The sequence below is a fragment of the Mus caroli genome, chromosome 8 (assembly GCF_900094665.2).
Source record: "Mus caroli chromosome 8, CAROLI_EIJ_v1.1, whole genome shotgun sequence".
Taxonomy (NCBI): domain Eukaryota; kingdom Metazoa; phylum Chordata; class Mammalia; order Rodentia; family Muridae; genus Mus; species Mus caroli.
In genome coordinates, this window is record NC_034577.1 from 86334423 (window position 1) to 86345567 (window position 11145).

Genomic DNA, 11145 nt, shown 5'->3' on the forward strand with positions numbered 1-11145 from the left:
TTTGTGGTTTTTCGAGACAGGGTTTCTCTGTGTAGCTCTGGCTGTCCTGGAACTCACTTTGTAGACCAGGCTGGCCTCGAACTCAGAAATCCTCCTGCCTCTGCCTCCCGAGTGCTGGGATTAAAGGTGTGCGCCACCACGCCCGGCTCATCAGTTCATTTCTAATGTTTCGTTTGTTTTGAGAAAAGTCTCACTGTGTAGCCCTGGCTGGGCTGGAACTCTAGGTAGACTATGCTGACCTAGAATTCAGAGATCCGCCTACCTCTTTCTCCCAAGTGTCAGGTTAAAGGTATGTGCTTCCATGCCCAGCCCAGTTTTTCTAGTTTTTTAAAGCACTTAAAAAAGGGCCGGCCGTGGTGGCGCACGCCTTTAATCCCTGCACTCAGGAGGCAAAGGCAGGCGGATTTCTGAGTTCGAGGCCAGCCTGTCTCAAAAACAAACAAACAAACAAACAAAAAAAGTACTTAAAAAAGAGTGTGTGTGTGTGTGTGTNTGTGTGTGTGTGTGTCTGTTGTGGTTTGTGCACATGGGTGCTGGTACCAGACGGCCAAGAACAAAGCATCAGATCTCCTAGATCTCCTAGAGCTTAGCTTATCAACAGCTATGAGCTGCCCGATGTGGGCGCTGGGAACTGAGCTCAGATCTTCTACAAGAGTAGTAAATGCTCTTAATTGCTGAGATATTCTCTAGCCCCTATTGTTTGTTTATTGATTTATTTGAGATGTTCTCAGGTAGCTAAGACTGGCCTTTAACTCTAAACTTCCCCCTGTCTCAACCTCCCATGGACTGGGATCGCCAGCATATACCCAGCTAAAATACTACACAATTCAACAAGTATTTTTGAGGATTTATACCTGTGAATAGAATAGCCATCTTTCATGCTGTCTTGGACTTCCAACCTGGAGCAGACATAAGAAAAGCCTTTACATAACCATGTGCTGGCAGGAGTGTCCAGCCTACAAACGTACTGAGCCATAGCCATAGCTCTCCCGGGTTGTCTAAGGATGATTAGCAGAAACCAGACTCCTGCAGGGCCATTGTCTTCATAGCATAAGAACTTAAATCCCTGGACACTTTCTTACTGTGGGAGGAGGAAAAGATAGTAGGATTCAAACCTTGTTGGTATTGAAACATCCATACTAATGCAGAAGTGAAGCCCCTCTCAGCATGTTCAGAGGAGACTCTGAACCTCCGCTTCTGGTTGGCTCATTCTGCATTTCCGGCTGGGGTGTAGACAGTGAGGTGTGATGTGTGGTTTGTTCTGTATCTCAGGTACACAGACCAGAGTGGAGAGGAGGAAGAGGACTATGAGAGTGAGGAGCAGCTACAGCACCGCATCTTGACAGCAGCCCTAGAGTTTGTGCCTGCCCATGGCTGGACTGCAGAGGCCATTGCCGAAGGAGCCCAGGTAGGCAGAGATGAGGGTGGGGCCGCAGACCCAAATGAACCCAGAGTGAGAACCACAAAGGGCCTCATGCTTCCAGCCTGGGTCAGAGCTACACAGCTACAGGATTATCTGGGTTTTCTTTTCCTTTCTTTCTTCCCCATAGGACTGTCTCTGTCTGTCTGTCTGTCTGTCTGTCTATAGACAGAGTCTCTCTAGCCCTGGCTGTCCTAGAACTTACTATGTTAACCAGGGTGGCCTCAGACTCACAGAGATCTCCTGCCTCTGCCTGTATGCTACCACACCAAGCTATTTTTTTAATTTTTAAAAGAATGTTGGGCTGGAAAGATGGCTCAGTGGTTAAGAGCACTGACTGCTCTTCCAAAGGTCCTGAGTTCAAATCCCAGCAACCACATGGTGGCTCACAACCATCTGTAATGAGATCTGATGTCCTCTTCTGGGGTGTCTGAAGACAGCTACAATGTACTTACATATAATAAATAAATAAATCTTAAAAAAAAAAAAAAGAATGTACCATAGAGTTGGCTCTTGGGAATTATGTCCTCAAGCAGCTTGTTTTGTAGCAGCAGTGTTTGTTGTTTGTTTGTGACAGGGTCTCTCTGTGTAGTCCTAGCTGCACTAGAGCTTCCTATCTAGACCAGGCTGGCCTGGAACTCAGAAAGATACTCTTGCCTCTGCCTCCACCACTGCCTCTTCCTCTGCCTCTTCCTCTGCCTCTCTGTCTCTCTCTGTCTCTCATTGCCTCTCTGCCTCTGTCTCCTAAGTGCTGGGACTAAAGGTATTACACCACTGTGCCTGGCTTAAGAAGCACTGTTTATAATGCATTGATTTAAAATAAAGAAATGCTGGCTGTGCTACAGTGCTTTCCTAGCATGCATGAAGCCCTGGGTTTAATCTGTAGCAACACATAAAACCAAGTGTGAGCCAGTCAGTGCTGGTGTGGATCTCTGAGTTTGAGGCCAGTCTGGTCTACAGAGTGAGTTCTGAGATAGCCAGGGCTACACAGAGAAACCCTGTCTTGGAAAAAAAACAAGAAGAAAAAGAAAACCGAAACAACAACAACAAAAACCCAAGTGTGTTGCACATCTGTAATTCCTTCATGACTCGGAAGACTCAGAAGGTGGAGTCATGAAGCTGAGAGGTTGAAAGGGAATTGTACTCTGAGGTACAGAGTGAACGCAAGGCCAGCCTGCACTACATGAGATCCTCCCGCCCTCCCGCCCTCCCATAGGAAAGCAAGAAAAGAAAGACATTGCCACTAAGCTGTGATATGTCACCAGTTCTGTGAAGCACACTGGTTTTGTTTTAAATTCTATTTCTTCTTGTGTGTATGTATCTAGTGTGTGCACATGTCCCCTTTTGTTTTGTTTTGGTTTTCTTTAATTTAGAGACGTTATAGAGCCAGGGCCAGACAAGACTGCCCTGAAACTTGTCCTGCTGACTCTACCTTCCAAATACTAGAATTGCAGGCATGTGCCACCATGCCCACAGCTTTCAGTGCCTGTTCCTTTGATGTGAAAAAAAAAATTAAGAACAGTCTATTCTTTAAATACTTACTAAGCAATGGTGTGTAGCTGGAGATGGTGACAGTGAACACATGAGAGTTCCTCCTCTTGGTGAGCTCAGTCCAGTAATATTTTTCTTTAAACTTAAGGATTTGTTTTTATTTTGTGTGTGTGTTTTTGCCCACATGTATGTATATGCACCATATATGTACCTGTGCCTAAGGAGGCCAGAAGGGGTGTTGATTCTCATGGGACAGATGGCCAAGGTGGTTGTAAGCTGCCAAGCAGGTGTTAAGATCAGCGAGTATTATTTTTTTTTCTTAAGATTTATTTATTTATTTTATGTATATGAGTACACTGTAGCTGTCTTCAGACACATCAGAGGAGGGCACTGGATCCCTCACAACACATGGTTGTGAGCCACCATGAGGTGGCTAGGAATTGAACTCAGGACCTCTGGAGGAGCAGTGGGTGCCCATGAGAGAACACTTTCAAGTATGTGTTCTTCTAACCTAGCGTATTTCACTTATCAGATTGACACCCAGTTCCGTCAGCTTTCCTGTGAATGCCTTCCTTTTGTTCTTTACATCTGAATACACTTCTTTTATGTATACTTGCAATGTTTTCCTTATCTGTTCACCTGCTAATGGGCAGAGGAGGCAGGATCTATGCCTTGACTGTTGAGAGTAGTATAGCAATAAACACGAATGTACAAGCATCTTTGTAAATGATGACTTAGCCTCCTTAAAGCGCACACCAAGGTGTGCTATAGCTAGACCTGACAGTAGTTCTTTTTCAGTTTGTTGTGAACCTCAATACTGATGTCCACAGTGCCTGTACCAGTTTACTTGCCACCATTGGTGTCTAAAGTCCCCACCGTCTTTATCAACAGGCACAGTGGCTCATGCCTGAAATCCCAGTACTTGAGAGAGGAATATCACTACAAGTTAGAGGCCAGTGAACGCCACAGTCCAGGCCAGCCTGGGAAAGTGAAGTACTCCCCAGACGCCTCTTTTCTCTTACCCTTGGCATCATTTCTTGTCACTTGTTTTCTTGAAGCTAGCCATTCTGACCAGGGTGGACTGGAGTCTCAAAGCAATTTCTTGTTTGTTTTAAGAGAGTCACTTGTTGGCTAGACTGGGCTCAGGTTTGCTGTATATCTGAACTCCAAACTACGGCTCTCCCTACTTCTGCCTCCCAAGGATTGGGATTACAAGTTTGTGCCACCGTGCCCTGCCCAGCCCTCAAAGCAATTTTGTTTTAAATGAAATTTATTGCTGTTGTTATTTTGTTAGTAGTATTGAATGTGGGTGAGTGTGTGTGTGTGTGCGCGCGCGCACACACACGCACACGCTCTCAAGCATGAGAGAGAGAGGAGAGAGAGAGAGAGAGAGAGAGAGAGAGAGAGAGAGAGAGAGAAAATATATCAACACCACTTGTAGCTGAGCTTGATGGCGCACACCTTTAATCCCAGCACTTGGGAGGCAGAGGCAGGTGGATTTCTGAGTTCAAGGCCAGCCTGATCTACAAAGTAAATTCCAGGACAGCCAGGGTTACCCAGAGAAACCCTGTCTCGAAAAACCAAAAAACAAACACACAAAAAAACCAAAACAAACAAACAAACAAAAAAACCCACCACTTGTAGGGCATTGGTTCCCCTGGAGCCAGAGTTAGAGTTAGGAGGTTCTAAGCTACCCAGTGTGGGTGCTGGGAGCTGAACTGAAACTAGGGATGGGGCTATGTTTCCTCACAGGCTTCATTCTCTGGGTCTAGCACTGTGCTTGTGTACTTCTGATTTGTTAACATCCGGCCCTCCTTCAAGCTGGAGGTGTCAAGCAAACATAGGGATCTGAACTTGAACTTGAGGAGCTAGCAGACCTCAGATGGCTGTTAGAGTATTCTAGCATGTGTCAGGATGTGAGCATATGGGTAAATGGCAAGAGCATAAAGTGGAGAAAGAATCCCAGTGTTCTGTGGTGACTCATACCTGTTCCCCACACTAGGAGTCTGAGACAAGATGGCTGCTGTACATTTGAGGGCAGCCTGGGCTACATATTGAGAGCCTATCAAGAGAAGGGCTGGGAAGAAGGGTATAGGGGTAGGTCTGGGTTATAGCATCTTCGTGTTGGAGAAAGAAAAACGCCATCTTCTGTTGGTTACTACAGCAATAACTATTGTGCCCTGGGTCAGATTCAGAGGGAGGAGCTGTGGCATGGAAGAAGTAGAGAACCGTTAGGCTGACAAGGCTGTCAAGCAGGGAAAGCAGACTGGAAGGAGAGCTTGACTGAACACTTGAGGGAAGAGGAGGGAATCGTAAGTAAGGGTGGAGATAATAGAAGGTGGCAGGCAAAACCAAACCCATGTGACTCCTAAGGCAGGAGTTGCAAGATCCAGAGAACAGGTGGAAGGACCGGCCTCAGACATGTTAGGAACAGAGTTGGGGAAGGCAGCCTTGGGGTTGTTGGGTTTTTGTTTTTGAGAGGGTCTTCCTATGCAGCCCTGGCTATCCTAGGTCTCACTAGACTAAGCTAGCCTCAAACTCACCAGGCTTAGTTTCTAAACATTAAGGGAGTTGCCATGGGATGACTTTTGTTTTCTTTGTGTGCATGTGATAGCCTGGAGAACCTAAGGTCAGGAAGGAGTAGAGGGCAGCAGAAATTTGTGGGAGAGGGAAGATATTGATGGAACAAATGTGAGAGAAAGTAATAGGATTGTTTGGGGAAATTGGGTGAAAGGGAATTCTCTGTTAAGGGGCTTTCCACACCTGCTCATCTTCCTTTGTGCAGGGTGCATGATACCTACAGACCCTGCCAACCCAGTTTGTGGGAGAGAGCTGGAAGCCTCAGTTTCTTGCTTTGTAAAAGTATAGCCATGACATGCCCACTGAATAGAGCAGTGTGCAGTTCGGTGAGATGGTGAGTGCAGTGTGCACGGTCGCCTGCAGTGGTCAGGCAGCTGCTGTTTATGTAATAGTCGTGCTCTCCTACAGAAAAGAAGCAGTTCCCATGCCCAGCAGGAGGAAGTCGAACTAAGGTTTTGTTCCTTTCCTGCTGTCTGTGCCTGCTGCCATCAAGGCTCTGCCTGCATTGGATGCTCAGCAAACAGTATGGAGCAGGGAAGCAAGGGGCATCTCTGACTTATTTAACTCCTCAATGCATTCAATGGAAAAAATGTGTTTTAAACAACTGACAGAGCTTGGGATATAACTCATGAGTAAAAATGCTTGCTTAGCGAGCCTCAGACCCTAGGTTTGATCCCCACACTACAAGATTGAATGGCCAGGGCTACACAGAGAAACCCAGTCTCGAAAAACAAAAAAGCTAGGATTGGAAGCCAAATAAATTGTTTCTTCCTATGTTGCTTTAGGTTTTCTTTTGGAGATAGGATCTCACTGTGTAGCCCTGGCTGTCCTGAAAGTCAATCTGTAGACCAGGCTGGCCTCGAATTCAGAGGTCTGCCTGCCTCTGCCTTCCGAGTGCTAGGATTAAAGACATGCCACCACCACAGCCTTGTGTTGTTTTTTTATAGGGGTATCATCACAATAACAGAAATAAAATTAGAACCTCTCCATACTAAGCAAGACTAAGTAGACTCCTGACTTTTATGCCTGATCGTACACCCATCCTTGAGCCAGCCACTGAAACTCCAACATGCACACCTGGGGTCATGCTTTGCACACATTAAGGGGCTTGGTGCACTAGTGGTGGTCACTGAAGTCACAGGAGCTCACAGTCAGGGATGGCCATTGAAAACCCAGCCCCTGTTAAGGATGAGGTGTTTGGGGAAGAGGGTAGTATGCTTACCCACCACTTTGCTGCTTTCTTTTCTGTAGTCCTTGGGTCTCTCCAGCGCAGCAGCCAGCATGTTTGGGAGCGATGGCAGTGAGCTGATTCTGCATTTTGTGACCCAGTGCAACGCTCGCCTCAACCAGGTGCTAGAAGAGGAGCAGAAGCTGGTGCAACTGGGCCAGGCAGAGTAAGTTTCATGGCATTATAGCTCAAAGTGGCAGCAAGGGATTGGCCACTTTGCCCCATTAGCTGTCCCCAAGACGCCGATAAAAGAAGTGCCCAGAGTAGTGCTAACAGCCTGGACAGGTCTGAAATCCAGCAGCCCATGCTGACCGTTTTCCTCCGCAACTGGTGGCACATTCCTCCTGGGGCTGCAAAGGAATGTGGCCCCAACTTTTGAACTAGGAACACACTGTTTTCTTTTCCCTCTTCCAGGAAGAGGAAGACAGACCAGTTCCTGAGGGATGCAGTGGAAACCAGACTGAGAATGCTGATCCCCTACATTGAGCACTGGCCCCGGGTACAGAGTCCAGCTAAGCTCCAGAGCAGCAGTAACAACGGTCCATCCTCAGCACCGTGCACTCGGGGGCTCAGCACACCACTGAGACATTAGCTCACGAGCACCCATGGGACCAGGAAGGCTTAGTGCACTTGGCAGAGCTAGATTCTTGCTAGGGAGTGGCCATAGGGAGTATAAATCCATGGACCTGCGAGTGGCCCTGCATCCTAGTTCATATCCTAGGCGGACGCAGGAGCCCAAGTGTGCCCCCAGGTCTTCAGGGGGGAACAGTCTTCCTTGAGGAAGGCCCCAGCAGGCTGAACGTGGTATCAGCCATCTTTGCTCAGCTTCTCGCTAGATAATTGTTTGAAGGAGAGTATTCACTGCAAGGACTTTGCCTCCGTTTTCTAAAGCTTCCCTTTCTCCTTTCTGAAGCATGTCATAGTGTGGGCCTTTTCTGAGTTAAGAAAGCACACGGTATCCTCTGTCCAGCTACAAGACTTGACCTTGACCGGGGCAGAGCAGTACTGGGTTTCAGCTGCCTGGTTCAACAAGGTCCTGCCTTGGAGCTATTTTGTAAGGTGCTGCTTTCCTCTACTGAAGGACCTCTCTGCCAGCCTCACAGCCAAGGGGATTATTGAGTAGATAAAGTGTCAAGAGCTGGTTTGCTAAGGCCCAGAGAAGCTGGTATTTGCTAAAGGAAGCTCTCAGATCGGTGCTGGCACTGTTATCATCTGGGGGACTTTTGCCTGTTGGGAATAGGAATCAACTTGAGTTTAGCAAGGCAACAGGAATTGATTGTGACAGAACAGGGCGCCCTTCTCATCCTTGCTCCAGGTCTCTTAGACAGGAGTGACCCCTTCAGCTGTCAGTATTCCCAATTTCAAATGTTGGCCTGGAGAGTCTGATTATGTCATCTTAGGACAAAACCATGTCTCTGGCCCCATCACCTCTAGTCAAGGTTTCTTAGTGCTACCTCCACCCATGATGACTTTCAAAGAGCAAGACCTAGGTCGACCTCCATGACCTCCCTGTGTGAGCCCTGTGTGCTGCTCTTAGGTGTATATGATACCTCCTCTGTCATTTGTCCTTCAGGCCCTCAGCATCCTCCTGCTCCCTCACAACATCCCACCCAGCCTGAGCTTGCTCACCAGCATGGTGGATGACATGTGGCATTACGCTGGGGACCAGTCCACTGACGTGAGTGTTTTCAGTAGGCCCATACATTGCTAGCAAAGGCTCGGGTTTTCTTAAAGTTTGTGAAATTTCTTTGATCAGAAAAGTCTGGAAGGGCAGCAGTGTCAGTCCCATTGGGAGGAAAGGTCCTGATGAGCCAGAGGAGCATCTGGGTCGCTGTCCCTCAGGGACCGCTTTTGAGCATGAGCTGGTGACTGTCCTTCCCACCTGTAGAGGTGGCACGGGCCTTGGGGCCTTAGGCTGGTGCTGCTTTAGCCATCTCCCCTCAGTCTTTGAAGACATGGCTTCTGCAGCAGATTTCCTCCATGTGTGCCTTTGCAGAGACAGAGGAAACCACCTGGAGACACCCATTGCTTTAAAGAGAAACTCCTCCCCATCGTGACCTGTTTTGTTGAGAGATCAATAAGCCCCTTTTCAGCAGGCACGAGGAAGAACATGACTTGTTAATGCTATCATATTTCTGGTGGGATATTAAAAAAAAACAAAATATGCCTTCATAAAGGAAATTAAAATGTGCTGGTACTTTGTGGCCTCTAGGATGGAAAGGTACACAGCAGCTACATACTCCCACCATACTTATAACAAAGTGCTTTAATAAACTTTTATCTGTGTGGGAATATACCACCAACAGAGATGGTGGGAGAACAAAATTAGAAAGCAAAGAAATTAAAGGAATAAAACACCAAGTAGCTGAGCTGGTCCTCCAAAGAGCAATTACTAGGGCTGGCAGAAGTCTCCAGGGACTGGAACGCTCAGCTTCGCCCAGGTGTTATAACCTGCCCCTGATCCTGCCTCAGCCCTCCCCATGTGGTATACATGCTTAGGTTTAGTCATGGCTGTCAGATCATAGAGCCTTCCCAGGACTCAGAGGGTTAGGCATTTTACCAATCAAATCATGTTGGCTGCTGGTTAAACCTCCTGGTTCCTGGTGCTTAATTCAGACCCTCTGACTCTTAACCTAGGAGCTTATAGTTTTAATCTCACAGGCAGTTTTGATAACCAGCCAAGTTCAGGGTAGTACTGGTGTCCAGAGGGCTATATTTGTCAGTGAGGGAAAGAAGAAATGAGGAAAGAGCCTGGGCGTCCCTGAGGTCTTGAGTGGGAAGAACCCAAGACTCCTGTAACCCACAGAGCAGTGATTCCCCATCTGCCGGGTGGGTCTCTCTGCAGTTTAACTGGTACACCCGCCGTGCAGTGCTGGCCGGCATCTACAACACAACAGAGCTGGTGATGATGCAGGACTCCTCCCCAGACTTTGAAGATACTTGGCGTTTCCTGGAAAACCGGATTAATGATGCAATGAACATGGGCCACACGGCTAAGCAGGTAGCTGGGGACTGGCCATTTGGAACCCCTTTTCAGTAGGCACACCCGTCTGTCTCAAGCATGTGATCTCCTGGCTGTTCTCTTGCTTCCTGTTGTCCTTAACTGACTGTCCCAAACGCCTTCCTAAGAAAGCTAGCCATTTCTTCCTCATGCTAGCCCTTCCTTAACAGTCTGCTCTGTCTGTCTGTGGTTGTGTTGTCCGTAGGCTCTTTTCCAGTTCATTAAGCTACCTTGACTCCACTGTGAGGCTCATAGGCTTCCTGAATTGTCCTATCTGTCTCACCTTTGAGCTCATTCTGGGGGCTTAAGAGAATCTGACCCAGGCTCCTCTTAGGTGAAGTCCACGGGAGAGGCACTGGTGCAAGGACTGATGGGTGCAGCGGTCACGGTGAGTACTGCCCAGTTCACACTGCTTGCCTCCCATTCCACTCTGGTCCCATGCTATTTGTAAGGTGACACCAACCAATATAGCTTTGGAGCCTTAAACTGAAGCTGAATAAAACTGACCTTGGTTTATCCTCAGTATCTTCTTGAATGCCCCAGCTCTTCCCTGTTGTCATCAAGAAGCAATTGCTAGAGTGGGATGAGGCGGGGCAGGGCACACCTGCATTCCATCACTCATTATGCTAAGGCAGAAAGGTAAAAAGTTCCAGGCCAGCTTGGCCAAATGGCAAGCTCTCCCCAACCCCTAAAGGAGACCACCTCTGTCTCTGGGCCCCCAGTATGCTTCAGTCTGTGTCCTAGCTATGCCTGCTGAACACCTTGAACACCCCAGGGTTTCCCATTGTAGTCTTGGAGATAAGGCAAGCCTTACCACTCTCTTTGATTCTATTCCTGTGTTAGCTCAAGAACCTGACAGGTCTAAACCAGCGCCGGTGAGAGAAGGGAACCCATGTGCCTGGGAGGAGCAGCAGTAGATATGAAGGGCTTTGACAAGATGTGCCACCCATTGAACGGGATGTTAATGAATGAGAACACACTGAAGAAGTTGGAGTCGTATGACAGCCACAAGGCTGGAAATCACAATGCACTTGCTACTGTTCTGACCTGGAACTGGGCCACTTCTTCAGTTCCTAATACCAGGCCTGGCCTCCTGATGCCTTTTGCATTGCAGCTGTGTGTTTGAAAAATGAGACTCACATCCAAGGTTTCAAACCACAGAACCTTGGCATGACTCTGCCATGGTGTCACGGGCATCTTGATCATGTCTTGACCATAGAATTGCTCTCTAGGAGCTGGGCATGGTGACATACGTCTGTATTCTCAGCACTCAGGAGACTGCTACAGCAGGATTGAGAGATCAGAGGCAGGCTTGTCTTTGTAGAGAATTACAAGCCTGCTTGAGTGTGATCCTGTCAAACAAAATCCCCTGAGAAATATTCTTAGCAGCCGGGCGTGGTGGCGCACGCCTTTAATCCCAGCACT

The 11145-nt window shown here is 47.8% G+C and overlaps 1 protein-coding gene across 1 annotated transcript in view; it reads left to right on the forward strand.

Annotated features, from left to right (window-relative positions):
• Positions 1 to 11139, forward strand: part of Coq9 (coenzyme Q9) — a 16361-nt gene extending 5222 nt beyond the window's left edge. Inside the window, exons 3-9 of the mRNA XM_021169471.2 lie at positions 1273 to 1408; positions 6743 to 6885; positions 7134 to 7218; positions 8293 to 8397; positions 9565 to 9720; positions 10055 to 10108; positions 10564 to 11139. Of these exons, the coding sequence (XP_021025130.1) occupies positions 1273 to 1408; positions 6743 to 6885; positions 7134 to 7218; positions 8293 to 8397; positions 9565 to 9720; positions 10055 to 10108; positions 10564 to 10599 (715 nt within the window). The 3' untranslated portion in view covers positions 10600 to 11139. The remainder of the gene's footprint in view (positions 1 to 1272; positions 1409 to 6742; positions 6886 to 7133; positions 7219 to 8292; positions 8398 to 9564; positions 9721 to 10054; positions 10109 to 10563) is intronic.
• Positions 11140 to 11145: the final 6 nt, after the last annotated feature.